Here is a 20,880-nt window from a genome sequence, read left to right as displayed (position 1 = left end):
CCCACCATCAACAATCTTATTCAAATCCTAAATTGTTTTTCGTGATTAATACATTCCCTTGGAAAATTGTTCTGAAATAATTTTAGATTTATAAAAAAAAAAAGTATAGAAGTAAAACCCAGGTTTACCTTATCCTTTTAACTACCTCCCCCAAAGTTCACATCTTATGTGACTAGAGTACAGTGATTGAAACCAGGAAATCAACATTGACGTAATGATAGTAACTAAATGAAAGACCTTATTTAAAAAATTACCAGTTGTCCCAATTATGGCCTTTTCCGTGGTTCAAAATCTAAACCGCGATCTCACATTGCCTCTAGTTGTCATGCTCCAATTTGGTAGTTTTTCACTCTTTTTCTGATCTTCCTAATCTTGACTCTTCTGAGGAATGCCACCAGTTATTTTGTAGAATGTCTGCAATTTGAGTTTCTTAGATGCTTTCTTAGGATTAGACTGAGGCTATGCGTTTTTGGCAAAAACAGTACAAAAATGTTGTTGTGCCCTTCTCAGCACATCATGTTAAGAGGACCTGAATTTGATATATCCCATTTCTGGTGGTGGTAATTTTGATCACCTGGGTACAGTGCTGCCTCATCGGTTTTTCTGCTGATTATACATTCTTAAAACCTAAGGACTAGCAGGCTATCTCCTGCTTTTCCCTATAAAATATGGAGATTTTTGGGATAGTCTATTCAAGTAAGTGGTAAGTACAGATAGCAGCTCTCTTATGTTCACCATTACCTGGTTGAAGAGTCTCATGACGCATCACAGCTATTCCTTGCTCTGACATAATGAAATGGAGAATGGTATTCATTATCAGAGTTTTCTAGGCAATCTATTCCCTCATCTGAGTTTGTTGTATTTGGTGAAATTCTCTAGATTTCTTATACAACTACCGACATTCGTTCCGCTTTGTTAACGGATGTAGGCATAAAATTTGTTATACACATCTGAGAATCAGGAGCCTTATGTTATTCATATTGTATCAATATTCCTGACATAGTTCAAGAAATATATTATGTCCTTGTTCATAATTGATAAATGATTAAAAGCACATGAGTTTCATGAAGATACTAAAAAATGAGATCTACTCTCTTCATTAGGCATGCATTTAAGATAGAAATTTCAATAAAAGACATCTCTGATATATAATAGTTCATAAGTTAAAAATAAGTTCTGTAGATACAGAGGAATGAGAGTGGGAAGCAGGACTGAAAAAGAAAACTGGGCATGCAGCAGAGAAGCATAAACCAGCAAGAGCACAAGTTACTTCGGGAGGAAAAGGTGTATTCCACTGGTGAATGCCTAGGTGATAGAGTTGGAGCTCAGTTTGATGTGACTTCTGAGTCAGAAGCTAATATTCTATCTAGTTCCGGTCCAAAATAACTAGCAAATAGTTTTAGCTGGGTCTTGTGCTGGGAGAAAATGACTTAAATAGAGCAGGTAGGCCAGAAGATGTTAAATGAGAGGAACTAAGATTAGAAAACAAACAAAAGCAAAACTTCAGCTTTCCACCTAAAATTACTATGAATTGTATTGTTGGTTTGGTGGCCTCTCTTTATCTTAAGGACGTAATGTAAATAATTTAAAATAACCACGGCAACTCTGTGTTCAGGATTTCATTTCACTGTTAAAGGCAGGAAACGGTATCACTGCCAAAAAGTGACAAGGCCTCTGAGGTGTAGAATAGAGTGATTACAGTATTAATAACAAAGATTTGTCTTCTGCACCTCTGTTCCGCAAATCTGAGGCCTCAGAATGAGCCAAATGCTTGGATGGCTTTGGAGGCAGATGCCTACAATAAAGCTTTGCAAAGGCCTCACACCTTGTAAAGATCCAGGCACGACTTGGAAAATGTCAGAATGTGAATGAATCATTTCTGCTAAGTGTCATTACAGAAGCTTTGCGCCTCCCCACATCACACGGGCTGGGTACTATTTGTGGAACCCCTGAATAAATGTCTAAGACATGGACAAGGTCGGTCAGCCATGACTCCACTCCTATTCTAAAGGATTATTACAGTTATTAGGAGCATGCTTGGTTTCAAAATAATTGATACTTTTTCCCACATAGCATGTTCTTTCCATAAATGTCAAAATATGAAAATGTCAAATATCAAAATGAAAAATATACATGATGCATTTATAAATATATTATTCTTTCCCAGATCACAAGAATATAGAATTTTTTTTTATTATAGGACATACAGACTAGAAAAATATGGAATATTTAATAGAAAAAGATTTTTATTAGAGAAAAGTTTTGGGCCAATAGACAAAGGGAAAATGTTCTTATTTTCTCATGGAAGTACATAATTACTATTGGAATTACATTTGAGAGAAATGATTCTTAACCTCCTAGGAATCATGATAGCTTTTTGCAGTTCCATTTTCTTGATAGTTTTATTTTATTTTTTTTTATTTTTTATTTTTTTAATTTATTTTTTTTATTTTTTTATTAAGGTATTATATGAGTACATATCTTACCATTGCCCTCCCCACACCCCACTCCCATATATGCCCCCACCCCCCAGAGTTTTGCATCCATTGGTTATGCTTATATGCATGCATACAAGTCCTTTGATTGATCTCTTATCTCCCCCACCTCTCCCTAACCTTCCCCTTGTAATTTGACAGTCTGTTTGATGCTTTACTGTCTCTGTATCTATCTTTTTGTTCAAGTTTATAATGTTCTTTATTATCCATAAATGAGTGAGATCATGTGGTATTTTTCTTTCATTGACTGACTTATTTCACTTAACATAATGTTCTCCAATTCCTCCCAGGTTGCTGCAAATGATGAGAATTCCTTCTTTTTTATGGCAGCATAGTATTCCATTGTGTAGATGTACCACAGTTTTCTGATCCAGTCATCTGCTGACGGGCACCTAGGCTGTTTCCAAATCTTAGCTATGGTGAATTGTGCTGCTATGAACATAGGGGTGCATATATCCTTTCTAATTGGTGTTTCTAGTTTCTTCGGATATATTCCCAGGAGTGGGATTACTGGGTCAAATGGGAGTTCCATTTTCAGTTTTTTGAGGAAACTCCATACTGTTCTCCACAGTGGCTGCACCAGTCTGCAATCCCACCAGCAGTGCACGAGGGTTCCTTTTTCTCCGCATCCTCGCCAACACTTGTCGTTTGTTGATTTGTTGATGATAGCCATTCTGACAGGTGTGAGATGGTACCGCATTGTTGTTTTGATTTGCATCTCTCGGATAATTAGTGACGTTGAGCATGTTTTCATGTGTCTCTTGGCCTTCCTTCTGTCTTCTTTTGAAAAGATTCTATTTAGGTCTGTTGCCCATTTTTTTATTGGATCATTTATCTTCCTTTTATTAAGTTGTATAAGCTGCCTGTAGATGTTGGAGATTAAACCTTTATCAGTGATGCCATTTGCAAATATGTTCTCCCATGCAGTGGGCCTTCTTGTTGTTTTGTTGATGGTTTCTTTTGCTGTGAAAAAGCTTTTTATTTTGATGTAGTCCCATTTGTTAATTTTCTCTTTAGCTTCCATTGCCCTAGGGGCAGTGTCAGTGAAGAATTTCTTTTGGCATATGTCTGACATTTTGCTGCCTGTGGATTGCTCTAGTATTTTTATGGTTTCCCGTCTTATGTTTAAGTCCTGTATCCATTTTGAGTTTATTTTTGTGTATGGCGTAAGTTGGTGATCAAGCTTCATTTTTTTGCATGTATCTGTCCAATTTTCCCAACACCATTTATTGAAGAGACTGTCTTTATTCCATTGTATGATCATGCCTCCTTTGTCAAATATTAATTGAGCATAGTGGTTTGGGTCAATATCTGGATTCTCTATTCTGTTCCATTGATCTATATGTCTGTTCTTGTGCCAGTACCAGGCTGTTTTGAGAACAGTGGCTTTGTAATACAGCTTGAAATCTGGTATTGAGATCCCTCCTACTTTATTCTTCTTTCTCAGGATTGCTGTGGCTATTCGGGGTCTTTTTTTATTCCAGATGAATTTTTGGAGAGTTCTTTCAAGGTCTGTGAAATATGCCGTTGGTATTTTAATGGGGAGTGCATTGAATCTATAGATTGCTTTGGGTAGTATGGACATTTTAATGATGTTGATTCTACCAATCCATGAACATGGTATGTTCTTCCATCTGTTTACGTCTTCCTCTATCTCTTTTTTCAGTGTCCTGTAGTTTTCCGTGTATAGGTCTTTTACCTCCTTAGTTAAGTTTATTCCTAGGTATCTTAATTTTTTTGGTGCGATGGTAAATGGGATTGCCTTTTTAGTCTCTCTGTCTGTAAGTTCACTATTGGAGTATAGAAAGGCCATAGATTTCTTGGCGTTAATTTTGTATCCTGCTACATTGCCGAATTCATTTATTAAGTCTATTAGTTTTTTGACGGAGTCTTTCGGATTTTTTATGTACAATATCATGTCGTCTGCAAATAAAGACAGCTTTACTTGTTCTTTTCCAATTTGGATGCCTTTTATTTCTTCTTCTTGTCTAATTGCAATGGCTAATACTTCCAGTACTATGTCAAACAGGAGTGGTGAGAGTGGGCATCCCTGTCTTGTTCCTGTTCTTAGGGGAAATGTTTTTAGTTTTTGTCCATTGAGTATGATGTTTGCTGTGGGTTTATCATATATAGCTTTTATTATGTTGAGGTATGAGCCATCTATTCCCACCTTGTTGAGAGTTTTTATCAAGAAAGGGTGTTGGATTTTGTCAAATGCTTTTTCTGCATCAATTGATATGACTATGTGATTTTTATCTTTCAATTTGTTTATGTGATGTATCACGTTTATTGATTTGCGGATATTGTACCATCCTTGCATTCCTGGGATAAATCCTACTTGGTCATGGTGTATGATCTTTCTGATGTACTGCTGGAGCCGATTTGCTAGAATTTTGTTGAGGATTTTGGCATCTATGTTCATGAGGGATATTGGTCTGTAATTCTCTTTCATTGTGTTGTCTTTATCTGGTTTTGGTATTAGGGTGATGCTGGCTTCATAGAAGGAGCTTGGAAGTGTTCCTTCCACTTGAATTTTTTGGAATAGTCTGAGGAGGATAGGTTTTAGTTCTTCCTTGAATGTTTGGTAAAACTCTCCTGTGAAGCCATCAGGCCCCGGGCTTTTGTTTGCCGGAAGCTTTTTGATGACTGCTTCAATTTCGTCCATAGTTATTGGCCTATTGAGCTGTTTAGATTCTTCTTGATTGATTTTTGGAAGGTTATATTTTTCTAGGAATATGTCCATTTCCTCCAGATTGTCCAGTTTGTTGGAATAGACATCGAGTAGCTGAATGGATAAAAAAACACGACCCATATATATGCTGTCTACAAGAGACCCACCTCAGAACAAGAGACTCACACAGATTGAAAGTGAAGGGATGGAAAAATATCTTTCAGGCAAATGGAAATGAAAAAAAAGCTGGGGTAGCAATACTTATATCTGACAAAATAGACCTCAAAGTAAATGCCATAACAAGAGATAAGGAAGGCCACTTCATAATACTAAAGGGAGAAATCCAACAAGAAGAAATAATTCTGGTAAACATATACGCTCCCAATATAGGAGCACCCAAATACATAAAAAAACTCCTGGAGGATATCAAGGGAGAGATTAATAGCAACACAATCATAGTAGGAGACTTTAATACCCCACTATCACCACTGGACAAATCCTCTAAACAAAAAATCAGCAAAGAAACAGCAATCCTAAATGACTCACTAGACCAGATGGAATTAATTGACATCTTCAGAACATTTCACCCCAAAGCCACAGAATATACATTCTTCTCAAGTGCACATGGGTCATTTTCAAAGATAGACCATATGCTGGGTCACAGGCAAAGTCTCTTCAAATTCAAGAAGATAGAAATTATATCAAGCATCTTCTCAGATCACAGTGGCATAAAACTGGAAATCAACTACAATAAATACAATCCAAAGAAATCAAACACATGGAGACTAAACAGCATGCTATTAAACAAGGACTGGGTCACCAGAGAGATCAAGGAAGAAATAAAAAACATCATGGCAACAAATGACAATGAAAACACAACAATCCAAAATCTATGGGACACAGCGAAAGCAGTCTTGAGAGGGAAGTTCATAGCTCTACAGGCCTATTGCAAAAAACAAGAAACAATGGTAATAAATTACTTAACCCTACAACTCAAAGAGCTAGAAAAAGAGCAGCAAGAAAAGCCCAGTGTAACCAGAAGGAAGGAAATAACAAAGATCAGAGCGGAGATAAATGACATAGAGACCAAAGAAACAATACATAAGATCAACAAAACCAAGAGCTGGTTCTTTGAAAGGATAAACAAGATTGATGGACCTCTAGCCAGGCTCACCAAGAAGCAAAGAGAGAGGACCCAAATAAACAAAATCAGAAATGAAAGAGGTGAAATAACAACAGACCCCGCTGAGATACAAAGGATTGTTACAAAATACTACGATAGTTTTATTTTAATTAAAGTTTCTTATTGAATAAGCATACACCACGTTTTTATTTTAAAATGGCATCTTGGCTGGGGTAGAGCTGGATATTGTATTAGGCTGGCTTAGTGGGGAGACCCTCTCTGCTTTCAGGCCCCCAGGTTTACTGAGGAGCCTGAGTGGTTCAGCCCCCTTTGATGCCATTGAAAGTTTGGGAGGCGTTAATTGTTAATGCCTCGTGAGACCCCATGGACCCTGAGAGTCCAGCAATATTTCGGATTTGCGTGGGCTTCGAGAGTTTTTAATGGAAGAACTCGAACCGAGTTTACGATTCGTGTTCAATAGACTAGCATGTGTGCACTGACTCTGCACAGTGTCCCCCTAGGAAATCCCAGTGCAGGAAAACGGGGTGCTCCCAATGTTGACATTTCCTGTTTTCCTCAGTTTACATTTAATTTTGTAAATGGTCCACAAACTTTAAAAAAAGAATAACTCATTTTCTTAATTCCTAAGAGTCTAGGGCAGTGGTCGGCAAACTGCGGCTCACGAGCCACATGCGGCTCTTTGGCCCCTCGAGTGTGGCTCTTCCACAAAATACCACGTGCGGGCGCGCACATACAGTGCGATTGAAACTTCGTGGCCCATGCGCAGAAGTCAGTTTTCGGCCTGGGCGAGTCTATTTTGAAGAAGTGGCGTTAGAACACTCAAGGGGCCAAAGAGCCGCATGTGGCTCGCGAGCCGCGGTTTGCCAACCACTGGTCTAGGGTTCTGATGGAGCATGCGACTTGCCATATACTATGAAAAATCTCCCATCATCCCCACTATATTGAATATCATTGTGAGCCTACTTGATTAGGCTTTCATTATTTGGAAAACATCTCAACTCTTCCTCAGTTTATTTTCTTTGGTTTGATTCAGACTACAGGTTTATTTCTAAGCCATTTCAGCAGCATGCAATGTTTCTTGCCCTGCCTGTCATGTTAAGGACCTACCTGCTCTATTTCACTAGGTCCAGGGATGAAAACCCTGTCTCATTTTCCAGTCCCTGTAGCTAGTTGTAATGCATTTGTCCCTTCTCATAAGCCTGCATCTTCCATGAGGAATCTTAAATTATGATATACGTTTAGTCTTTATTTTCATTTTCTAATATTTCTGCATCTTTAGAAGCACAGTAACCATTGGGGGCTATCTCTTCTCAATCTTGGTAATTGTTGTCAATTACTTTCTAAAATTAGAGGCGGTTACATATTATAGGTAGGAACTCCTATTACTCTGATTCCATTTCTCTCTCCTCTTAAAATGCCCACATTTCCTGAGTTTTTAATTCTCCTATGTGAAATTTTAAAATTAGGAAGCTATTGTGCTAAGTTTTATGAAATAATTCTTTGTGGTCTCACAAAAAATTTACAGAAACAGAGAAAGACAATTAACTGTAGTAAGTTATTTTAGTGCACACATAGAGTTAAGATTTGTGTGTTTTTTTAAGTTTCACCACTTTAAAAATTTTTCGTAGTCTAAAATTTATTTTTCATATAAGGTGGCCTTATTGTTTTTGCTTTATATGAACTTTAGTACTCAAAAGAATACTTCCACATAGGTAAAAGTTCAGAAAATTTACATTTAAGAGCAGCCTCTTGACAAGGGTGTAGAAAGAATAATAGTTCCCCTTATTTATAAGTGTTTTACTTTTAATTTCCATCTGACTGCTTGGCAAACTTTCACTGGAAAAAGTGTTATATCCCTGTTACACTTAATAGAATCATAATGGCCTAAATGTTTCATGTTGGTTACACAATGACATTTGAAGTATTATAGGATTTCAGAAAAGAATCTTTTATTCATTTAGTTATGTTATGAGTTAGAAGCTAATCTATTCAGAAGCTAATTATATTATTGTTCATGTAGCAAGGATCCAGAGCAACCAATAATCAAGCATACCTGTACATGCTTATTGGTTTTCTTTTTCAGAAATGTTCAATTTGTTTGGGGGAATATATTAGCTTTTTCAGGAATACGTGAGGCAGAAGTGAGCACATTTAGGGAGGAAATGTTTGGCAAGAAAGAGAAGAAGAGAAGAGAGCCCCATATGTAAATATATGTTAAATAAACTCTAAAAATATTTCTTCTTCTAAAATCACAGACAGTGCAGACATTAGAAATAAGAGTCCATGTGTAAATTTTACAAACATTTTTTGCAGTGTAAAGTACATGGATACTGCTAAATTTGCATCTGATGGAGCCAGCTTTGTTAATCAATTTGGAGTGAGGAATGTAGACTTGCTGCACTACTTAAATGTGCAGCTTGCTGAAAACCACTTAGAGTTTGAGTCACCCATACATTCAATGATGTGAGGGATGTCAAGGTTAATCTACAATAAATCCATTAGTAGTCATGGCACTGAAGTGTCAGTGCTTGCATATAGAAGCAGGCATAATAATGACGGCTATACGTTCCTCCATGTCGATAAAATGCTTGCAACTGATTAAGATGTACTGTTGCTGCACATTGAATTCACTTACATAATAAAATAAAATATGTTCCTATAAAAATAAAAATTTAAAAATAAAGCTAGATTGTGGTTTATCTTGTATAGGCTTACTTCTTTATTTAATAGTCACAGTGAGTTTTTTGCATCATGCTATAATTCTTCCCACCCTAGATGCATTATGGTGATGAACTAATACTATGTTTTCTCATGAAAGCTCCCATTTAATGCAATTTAATATCCTTCCCATTGTCAACTATTAGTGGATGTAAATAATGATATAATGGGTTTATGTGAAAAAAAGTGCTAATCCAAGGAATGAAATACTGAAAAGGCTAATAAAAATGGGGGTATAGAAAAGTCATTTCTTAAAAGGCATTTGGTTTTAACATAACTTTGAAATAAGTTAAAATTTTCTAAAGGTTCTTATCCTATATAATAAAAGCCTAGGTAGCGTCATGCCCTCGCGTGACATCATCACAAGATGGCCGCCACAAGATGGCTGCACGCACAGCAGAGTCAGGGCCCACTGGCCACTCCACCTGGTGAGGCCTGGGGGTACTGGGGCTCTGCGTGGTTCGGAGGATGCTGGTCCCAGCATCTCCGCCGCCTCATGTGGAGGAGGCGGGTTCTGATGGAGGAGGCAGGTCACGGCAGGGGAGGGCAGTTGTGGGTGATCAGGCCGGCAGTGGAGGGCAGTTGGGGGTGAGATCAGGATGGTGGGGGAGGGCAGTTGGGGGCAACCAGGCCTACAGGGGAGGGCAGTTGGGGGCGATCAGCCTGGCAGGAGAGCAATTAGATGTCAATCACGCTGGCAGGGGAGGAGGTAGGGGGTGATCAGGCTGGCAGGCAGAAGCGGTTATAGACAATCAGGCAGGCAGGCAGAAAGCGGTTAGGAGTCAGCAGTCCCGGTTTGTGTGAGGGATGTCTGACTGCCGGTTTAGGCAGGGATCAGGCCTAAACCAGCAGTCAGACACCCCCCAAGGGGTCCTGGATTGGAGAGGGTGCAGGCCATTTTGTGGGACACCCTCCTTGCCCCCCCTCCGTGTACGAATTTCATGCACCGGGCCTCTAGTAGTAAGATAAAACAACAATGTTGTAATATTAGTTATTTTATTTTTTCACCACAGACATACATACAAACACTTCATCTGTTTTCTGTAAACTGTATTGGGCATTTACTATATGCCAGAAATGGGACTAAAGTGTTACAGTGCAATATGTCAGTTAATCCTGATAGAAGTTCCTTGAGATAATAGTGTTATTATGCTTGATTTTTTTTTTCCAGGTAGGAAACAGAAGACTTAGAATAAATAGCTTTGTCAAGATCATGTAGCTAGTAAATGGTACAGTTGAACTTTGAACTCAGTTGTGCCTGAGTCCAGCGTTTACATTCTTAATGTCTTAATTATTCTTCAGTAAGTACATCATGCCCTTGGTTCAGAAAGATGCAATTTAAAGGACATAGATTTGGAAATGTTAGTCATCTGACCCTCTATATTATATTGTTGGAGTATGCTCATCTTCTCAAGGTTACCAAAATGGAGAGTATATGGCAATTTCTTATCTTGATGGAATGAGGGCTTTAAGAGCACAGAGATTTTTGTAGAGTTTGATGTAAAGTGATTTTTTTTTTTTTTAAAAAGGAAGCCAAGATGCTTACAGAGGTTGGTAGGAGAGAACTGTGCCATGGCTGGCCATCTGATTCCTTTGCTTATTATGGAATTGTGCCGATGCGTACAGGTCAGTGTATTGTTGTGCATACAGAAGGAAAAGGAAGAGAGATTGCCTTTCAGATGTACCTGGAGGAAAAGGACACTAGCAATAATTGTATTGTTTGAGCCAGGGTATCACAACTGCTTTTGCTTTGTTTGGATGAAACCTAAAGAATTGGAAAGTCATTGTAAGGAGGACAGAGTAGCTAATAGCATGCTAGTGGCCATGCTGTAACACTTACTGGGAAAGGTTGAAATGTGGGATGAAATCAAATCTTGAGTAATGATATTTGTATTGTGACATTTATCTTGCTGAAAATATAAGCCTTTACATTATTATCCTCAAGTCCTGTAACTGAGCAACGAGAAACTTTCATAGTTCCATAAGTTTGGAAAGTGTACCCTAAACCAAATGTTAACCTACATATATTAAATGTCCTGTCACTTCACATTTATATGTGATTTTTTTTTCTTTTTTGAAAGCATTGTGAGGTGAAAGGACAGTATATGATCATGAAGTGCAAATGTCACTTTATGGATATGAGACATTAGAATACGATAACAGTTGGCCTTGATAAATTCAGACTGACATATCCAATTAACTTTTTTTTTTACCGTCTTGTTATCATAACAGAAACATTTCTGTAATTAAAAAAAAATCCCACACGGCAGTCAGACTCTGGATACTAGGTTTCCTACCAGCTCTGCAAGGTAACCAAGTTTGCAACATGAGATATCAAGCCAATCCTTATGGCTAAATTTCCTCAAATATAACAGGGGAGCAATGCTTGCCTTACTTCCCACGCAGAAGTAGAAAATGACAGAAAAACTGTTGTAAGATAATGTTGTAAGATAATGTAAGATATTTGCTGCTTTGCAACACTGCCTTTCTTGAATGAGTCTGGGAAACATCTGGATTCTCATATGTTTTATATTGTCAAGTAGCATCTCTGGTTTTGAATGTTTTTCTTACTTCACATGAAATACGTAGTCATTAGAGAACAAAATTAACTAAAAGGGAGAAAATAAAATTAGGGACCAGCACTCAGAGGTCACCACATCTCCACATCTTCGTTTTAAAGAAATCTTCACGTTTAAGTGTTCTTGTCCTCTTTTTATCAATGTACGTGTTACTGAAGCATGGACTACTTAATCACCTACAAAAACTACCAAGCAGGAAAATACTGATCAAATAGTGCTTGCTTATTGATATCCAGATTAACAGTCTTCTAATGGTCCTGAAGGCTCTGGCGTTCCTGGTACACAAATCTGTATAATAAGAATTTTCTTTGCTTGCACAGAGACTAGTGCCTTTAAATGTAACCTACCTATTCTCAGAGAGAGAGAAATGACGCTTATTTATTAGTACCAAAAAAAATTTAATAGAGACATGCACAGCCTCTCTACCATTGCATTTCCCACAAATTTCTGTTCTATCACTTTTACATGCAATATCGTCCTGACACGCTTCTTGGGTCAGGACCATGTACCAAGGCATGTTACTGGTAAAGCAATCAGGACAGCCGTCATAGGACAGAGTGCTTGGAGTTTCCCATGGAAATGACTCAGACATAATGCAGAGAAAAGCTGGCTCCACTATACAGTCGAGGGAAACAGATTATATTTTTAGCTATTTTAATTAAATATACATGAATGTGAGATTGTCAGCTTCATTTAATTGGTAAATTTGGTAATCATAGAAATTTGATAGGCAGATATCTTGAAAACATACCGATGAACATACAACTTTTACACATAAGCCTTACTCTTGGAAGAAGCTATTTTTCCATAAACACAAGATGCTTCGTGGCCTAAATTTTAATATTCACTCTTACGGCTTTCTTTATGTTCAGCACATAGTAGGTGCACATTAAATATGTGGTGGCATTTTGTTGTTGTTGTTGGAGGGCTACACGCCCCTCTATAAATTGTACCCTAAGTTCTGTTCCTGCGGTAACAATAATTTTTTCTGTGTGTGGAGAAAGATCTCCTTTGCATTGTATATATCTTTGCATATGTCTTCCAAATATCCTGACTGAAACAGTTGATTTTATTGCACCCAGTGAGATAAATTCCAGGGGAGCAAAGATAAAAAAGACTCCCATGCTTTGTATGCTTAGTAAACCTGTTTGAAGAAAAAAACACCTGTTTTTAAAGTAAGATGGATAATTTACTGACATCACTACCAGAAAGTAAAATCTGAACATTCACCACATGTGGCTATGACATTAATGTTAGTGCTGCAAGACTGGTATTCACTTTGGGGGGGGGGGGGAGAAAAGAATGGGTCTTTCCATGATGCTGGGGAGTATGACAGCTACTAGATGTTGCTTGTTAAATAAGACTTGACTTCTATGGATGGGATCTAATATCTGTATTTTCTGGACATGACCACTGGGGCTTACGACTGTTCATCCATTAGTTATCATCTGTCATATGTGAACAGACACGTTCCCCATAAAAGTTGATTCGCAGCGTATTTGTCGCGATTTGCTTCACCGTGCTGCATGGCCCGGTCACATCTGCATGCAACCCTTGTTTCAAAACCAAGTTGATATATGTTTCTGCTCCTTTCACAAGCGTCCAAAGTCAATGTTTCCTACTACACTATTTCTTAAAAACTGGCAGAAAGAAATAAAACCCCATTACATTCTATGCTTGTCCAACTCCTTTGGAAAAGCAATAATCTCCCGTTTGTTCTGAAACACCTGCTGGGAGATTTAATGAGTGTATTAAAAACTGAGCTGCCTTGATATTTCTTTTAAAAAAAATACAACAAATCTTTTTCTTGAGAATGTGTGATTGAAATCTGCTATTTGCTTATTTGCTTTGCCAAAGATTTTTTGTTTTTGTTTTTAATGTGGCCATAATATAAATTTAATACTTTACTGATATGTCAACCTAACACACATGAAAAGGGTATACCTCACACATTTGGACTAATTGTTTGCTTGTTTGTTTGTTTTCCAGCTGGGACAACGTATATCTTTAGCAAAGGTGGTGGACAAATCACATACAAGTGGCCTCCTAATGACCGGCCAAGTACACGAGCAGACAGACTGGCCATAGGGTTTAGCACTGTTCAGAAAGAAGCTGTATTGGTGCGTGTGGACAGTTCTTCTGGCCTGGGGGACTACCTAGAGCTGCATATAGTAAGTACTTTGAAAATAAGATTCAACTTTTGCTTTTCACTGTTAGTTTTTTTGTTTGTTTTTGGTAAGTAACTTAGTTTGTTGGTTTTAACTTTCTCTCCCCAGCAACCAGAACTTTTGGTACAGAAAATATAAATACATTCAAGAGATAATAAAGTGTTATACCTATTATAATTGATAAAAAAATGTTCTTCATAATAGAAAATATTGTGCTTTTGTTTGAAGTGTGAATTCCTCTCAGTTATCTGTTTACGAAGGTTTGTTTTTGGTGTGTTTTAGTACCTCTAGACAGCCCTGTAGGTGTTGTTTCATCTGGCTGGAAGCCAGGGCTCGTCATACTGGTGACATCGAAAGAGAGGGATCCAGTGTCCTTATTTCTTTTCCAGCCTGGATAGGGAATGGTCTGAAGGTACATGCCATGGATGGGAGGGAGAAAAGGAGACTTTGAAGATATTTGGGGCAGTGAAAGAAAATGGCAAAAACATTGTTTCTGTGCTATCTTACACTTATTTTAATACATAAGTGTCAAGAAAATACAATGTCATGTATATCCTGGGACCTTTCCTTTTTCTCCAAACTCTAAGCCTCCCACAAGAATTTAGTCAGCACATAGTACATAGCAAATAATAGTTTATAAATGAAAAGCTTTTTTTTTTTTACCTTTTAACACTGCCAGCACTGAGTAGAGCCCTACATCTCTGCACTGTTACCTATTTGTATGGTTGCAGTTTTGCATCTCCTCATTTCCTTGCAATATTTGCAAAGAAGCACATGCAGGCTTTCATTGTTTAGAGATATGTATGTTTTACTGATATGTCAACATAAGAACCATGTCACATATTTAAAAACTGTCGAGGGTTCTTATCATTATAGTTCTTGGTCCAACATATCTTCTGGGAGGTTCCGAAGCATATAAATCTCTTCATCCTCCTTTTAATCCTTGAGGTATAGTTTATCTCTTCTGCCCCATGCGATCATGTAAGTTGGTTTTGTTTTTGTCTATCCCTATAGGTTCTCCCTTTACCAGTACCTGCGCCTCAAAGAATATTTGATTAGGTCAATATGTTGTTCCCTGTTAGAGACTGGCCTTCAGGCACTCATCCTAAAATGTTAGGAAAATCACCAAACACGAAAGAAAATATGTTATCACAGACTTCTACAGGACCTTAATTTTCAACATTTTATTTATTTATTTTCATTAATATTTTATTTATTAATTACAGTTGACATTCAATATTTTATTAGTTTTAGGTATACATCATAGTGATTAGACATTTTTGTAACTTATAGATGATCACCCCCACTAAGTGTAGTACCCACCTGGCACCATATATAGTTATTACAATATAGTTGACTATATTTCCTATTGTGTAATTTACATCCTTGTGACTATTTTGTAACTGCCAGTTTGTACTTCTTAATCGCTTCACCTTTTTCAGTCAGTCCTCACCCTCCTCCGCCCTCCCATTTGGCAACCATCAGTTTGTTTTCAGTATCTAGGAGTTGATTTTCTTAAACTTAGTTTTCTATTATACTTACAGAATTTCAAATACACTGAGTAGAGGGTTTACACTGACCACCAGGAGTTGAATTCATTGTTAATCTTGGAAAGAAAACAAAACAAAACAAAACAAAACAAAACAAAACAAAACACTACAGCATGACCATTATTGAACTGTTTTAAATTTACGGTTGTAAATTTTTCATTCAAAATGCAGTTGTCAAAAATGGGAACCCTGGGAAAGTAATTTCATCTGCCTTTCAGCAAATATCTAACAATCAAAACCGAAAGCATCTGGATTTTTATGGCATCATAAATAAATGATCAGTTGAGATAAACTTAACTAGTGCAGTAAGGATTCTTGCTGTTTAGCGTAATCTCAACTTCCTAAATGTATTTGCTCCATTCTGATTTAAGAGCCTTGTTACTTCAAAAATAAATAAATAAAAGTGGAAACAAGAGCTTTTCCTCCTGAAAGAAATTGCTTATTGATCTAGAACCAATTACACATTTACCCTGTGAAAAGGTTCTACAATGATCACTTTCAAGTCATAAGGGGCCATGTTATTAAATTACACAACCACTGTTGTTGTTTTTTTATGGTCAAAGAGTTTTAGTCTACAAGAATGGGTTTTTCTTTCCAATTCTGATCAAATGTGGGCTTACAATTCTCTTATGCATAATGGATTGACATTCTAGATGTTCATACCAGCCCCAGGACCTTCCACAGCTCCTTTACTGGTCTCCTTTCTGAACCTCCTCTCTTGGTCTTGCCTAGCCAATCACTTTGAACGCAGTGTCTGCCCCTAGATACCCTTCCTCTTAAATTCGCTACCTTCAAACTCTCCCTTGATCTGAGAGCATGTCCTTGACTAGGAAATGGCAAATGGACATCGGTTCCCTGGGCTTACCAAATGTCCTGATAGGTTAGCCCTGTTCACTCCTGTACCAACTACTCATACCCAGTTTTAGTCCAAATTTGGCCAACTAAAACTTTCTATCTCCTTTTTCTGTCATTGCCTGCAAGTAATGACTTAGCACGTTGCTGATATGGAGACAAGTCCCTAATTTTACATTTTCAACATACCATAAAAATTAATACAAGGCTGGTGTTTTTCTTTTAACTACAGAAGTTTACCTCTCCTTCCCATAATGTTGGGTACATGGAAGGGAAAGAGAAAGAGCAGTTAGATATTTAAAAAGCAAAGAGAGAGAGGTAGAGAGGAGGGAGAGAAAGGGAGAGACTGAGGAAGGGGGCAAGGAAGGATGAAGGAAAGGAAAGGAAAGGAAAGGAAAGGAAAGGAAAGGAAAGGAAAGGAAAGGAAAGGAGGAAAGAAGGAAAGAAGGAAAGGAAAGGAAAGGAAAGGTATAAGGACTATAATTGTTTTCCAGTGACAGAAGCAAAAGTATTCTTAATAATTACACTTAGATTTGGGAATATTAAGAGGCTACTTTATGAGGTTATTTAGGTACCTTTGAATCTGTCTTGATTTTCTTCAAATAATTTCTTCCGCTTTTTTCAAGATTGGGAACTTAAAAGGAAAACAGATTCGCAGAAGTATAGATTATTACTGTTGTTTGACTTTGTGTTATGAATATAACTGACTTAAAAATGAAACAACTCATAGATGATTTATATATAAAAGTTAGAAATTTAAAGTATCTATTAAACTGCCAGAAAAATGTCTGTAAACGTTCAAGGTCAACCATATATAAACCATGTACTGATTTTATATAAAAGTGATATTTTCCCCAATAATTAATAGAATTAAACAATAAGATGGAAAGTTGATAGAACACATTATAAGGTACTCCAGTCTTGCCAAAATGTGTAATGCCATTTCAGTTAGATAACTTTTAAAATTTGATTGGCATATAATGTCAATGAAGATGTGAATATTTGACATTGTTAATAATCTTATTATTTTTTCAAAATGATGTTTGATTTTATTGGAAAATATAATGATATTTAAATTTTGATTAACTGTACTCTAAAATATAATAACTTATAGTAAAATTATTTTGTTACTCAGGTGCCATAGTTTATATAGATAAATTTTTTTGGTTATATTAATATTTCTACTGCTACCCTCAGAGCCATATGATATTACTATTGAAATTTGTAAGGTTTCAGAAGTGGATTATGGGAAAATAAGGACATGAAGTAAGGAACAATTACCGTATTTTCTGGCGTATAAAACGACTGGGCATATAGATTTTCCTGGGTTAAAAAGTCATCTTATACGTGGAAAATATGGTAATTAGCATAGTGCTTAGGAAACAAGTGCTCAATAAATGTTTTCTGAAATAAGAAATGAAGTAATGAATGATATATTCAAAATATTATGGCTTAGGCTCAGTATAGACTCAACTTTTCTATAATCATAGTGAAGTTACAGATGAAGTTTAATTTCTATATAACTCTGAGAAAGGATGATTTCTTGTTTATAATATAAAAAAGTAGCAACAGCCACAGATTTTTGAAAAGTTGCATATTTTATTGATATTGTTTTCTGAATCTTTACCTAAGAAATAATTACGGTAGTTGATGATTTAGTGCAGGGATGGGGAACAGCAGGTCCCAGGCCATAGAAGGCCCTCGAAATCATATGGTCTGGCCCTGCCAAGACATTAGTGGTGAGCTCATTAAATGTTTGACCAAATATAGCAGGCTAATTTTTAAGTTGATAATTTTGTATGTCCCGGGAATGATGTTATAAATATTTAAATGGCCCTTGGCAGAAGAAAGGTTTCCCATCCCTGATTTAAAGAAAGTGTATGGTGAGAAACAATTTTTTGATAAATGATTATCTTGCCTTAATAATCACCTTATTTATTGTAATTCACTTTTACCATAAATTACTTTCTACTCATTTAATGTCATCCATGTTTTTCAAATAGAAATAAGTTTTCTGATGGTACAGGACATAATATATAATAATGATGACTAATAAGAAAAATAATATAATATAGAAATGTGGCTTTTCATTACTTATTTTGGTACATGCTAGAAGGCTGTTCAGAAAGATTTTCTGAGCATGGCCCATATCTTTGTTAGTCCCCGTGGGTACAAAAATAAACCAGCTCACTACTTAGTACTTATTTAAACTAATATCTGTTGGCCAGCCACATGGGATCCTGTTCACTAGGTAGCTTAGATTATGTATAGTAAACATATTTTGTCCCAAAGTGACTAATTTTTCTTGATTTTCCCTCCATCATGGTATCTCCATTTCTTCTCCTTGAAGTTAACTTTCTTATCTGCATAGTATTTGCAAGAACAGGAAAAAAATTATAGGTTTTCAAGATAGAGAATATAAAGAGATTTGTAAACCATAAAGTGTTATATACATTTAAATTAGTAATGTTGAGTATTAATTAACACTGAAAAAACAACTTTTAGAATCAATAAAAAATTCATTTTTCATATTTTCTAAGGTATATTTAGAAATTTTACTAATGTTGTCACTCTAGAGCAGGCGTCCTCAAACTACGGCCCGCGGGCCACATGCGGGTGTTTTTGCCGTTTTGTGTTTTTACTTCAAAATAAGATATGTGCAGTGTGCGTAGGAATTTGTTCATAGTTTTTTTTTAAACTATAGTCCGGCCCTCCAATGGTCTGAGGGACAGTGAACTGGCCCCCTGTTTAAAAAGTTTGAGGACCCCTGCTCTAGAGCAAGCATGCCAAACTCGTGGCCCACGGGCCACATGCCTCATTTATTTGGCCCGTGTTAGCCTTTGAGTTTGATATGCTTGCTCTAGGGATAACATTTCTTATACACTGAGTGGCCAGATTATTGTGATCTCTGAATCTCTGAATGCATAATAATCTGGCCACTCTGTATGTGTGTGTATATATATATATATATATACTAGAGGCCCGGTGCATGAATTTGTGCATGGGTGGGGTCCGGCCAGCCTGGCCAGGGGGAGGGGACATGGGCGGTTGGCTGGCCTCCCTGCTGGTCGAACTCCTGGTCGAGGGAACAATTTGCATTGTAGCCTTTTATTATATAGGATATACACTGAGTGGCCAGATTATTATGCGTTCAGAGATCATAATAATCTGGCCACTCAGTGTATATCAGTCTGGTAATGTTAATTGGAAGTTACTTACCCCTTCTCTGATTGACAGAAGAAAGCCACTGCAAATGTGTGCTCATTCACTGCCAGGAATATTAACATGTCATTGGTTCTGACCAGAGGAAATGTGTGGAGGTTGGAGGAGAGGATGAGTAAAAAAGTGTTTTTTTTAAATTCTTTCATCTTGGGAGCATGAAAGAGCATTGCAAATTTGATCAGTAAATTGTTCTACACATTTGCCTTAAGTGCTTATTCTTTGTACTTTGCTGAGCTGGAAGCCTTATTTTTACAACAAGCTCTTAATTGATTTTGATTTAGAAATACACCTTTTGATCAGCAGGTTTAGTTTTAGGCTAGAAGAATAGTGTATTTATAGTAAATATTTCATGTCCCAAAATAACTTATCAATATTGGTGGCATGTCAAATATTTCTCACCTCTCTCTGCCTCTCTACATTTTATACTATTTATCTTAACTCTGTATTACAATTAATTAAATAAAAAAACACACATTTAAAAGTCAATAATTAGACATGGGTTCACATCTGTATCAACAAGTTAAAATCCAATTATTCCCTCACAGTTTTCTTGCAGTTAAATTATGCTCTAGAGAAATATTCTCTTTAACCAACAGATTTCCATATTTTAAGAGTTCTACTTTGCCATATAATCTTTAAATTCAATCCTGTAAATAATATTCACTAGGTATTTTTGAGAGCTTTCTCTTTCACTTTTTTATTGTTTACAGTATTACAGATATTTTATATGATTTTTGTTTTCCTGATTCTAACATAAATTAGAGAATATGTGGCTTCTTTGACTAGAATTTTAAAAGAAAGCTAAAATAAATTCTTTCTACCGTGTTTTGTAAAATTCTTGTCCAAGTATTTAACATATGAAGGATACAAGTTATCTTTGGAGAAAATGGGAGGAGTGATGGTCACATTTCTGTTGGCTGAAGTGCTCTCCAGATACCTTGATACAATCTCTGTATGATAGAGTGGTAGGGTTAATTGCATCGATACAAACTCCTCATTTACCCTTGGAAGTTAATCACTTTCTCATTTTCTAGTTCACCTTTGTTGCATCAATAACTCTAGGAATTTGGTTTCTAGATTTTAAGAATTATTTCCTTCTCTGAAATTCTTTTGCTGTTGAAATTGAATAGAGAATCAAAACGACTATCTCTACCTGAACCTTCTCAGTTCATGTACTTATCACTTAGGCACTTATCTTCCTGTCTCTATTCTGAATACTTTCCAATCCCTTTTATATACTTATGTCAAATTAAATTGCTAAAATGCTTCTTTGATTCTGTTATTCCTCTGTTAAAACACAGGATGCTTCCCAATTATGTACAGATAAATGACAAGTCTATGCCTAACACTTCATGTCTTTAATATTCTAATCTTAATTTCCCTTTTCAGTCCATTTTCTCATAATTCTATACTTGTCTTTCCACTCCAGTGAAATTTGTTAATTCCTTTTAAAAATGAACTTCTTGTCCTTTTGCTATTCA

At 36.5% G+C, this 20,880-nt stretch overlaps 1 protein-coding gene across 2 annotated transcripts in view; it reads left to right on the top strand.

Moving 5' to 3' along the window:
* NRXN1 (neurexin 1) overlaps positions 1-20,880 on the top strand; it is a 994,129-nt gene that overhangs the window by 704,500 nt on the left and 268,749 nt on the right. For both annotated transcript variants that reach the window (XM_079791723.1, XM_079791722.1), the window contains one exon: positions 13,597-13,778. In XM_079791723.1, the coding sequence (XP_079647849.1) occupies positions 13,597-13,778 (182 nt within the window). The remainder of the gene's footprint in view (positions 1-13,596; positions 13,779-20,880) is intronic.

Source organism: Cnephaeus nilssonii (assembly GCF_951640355.1).
Source record: "Cnephaeus nilssonii genome assembly, chromosome: 15".
Taxonomy (NCBI): domain Eukaryota; kingdom Metazoa; phylum Chordata; class Mammalia; order Chiroptera; family Vespertilionidae; genus Cnephaeus; species Cnephaeus nilssonii.
This window is presented reverse-complemented; position numbering and strand designations above follow the sequence as displayed.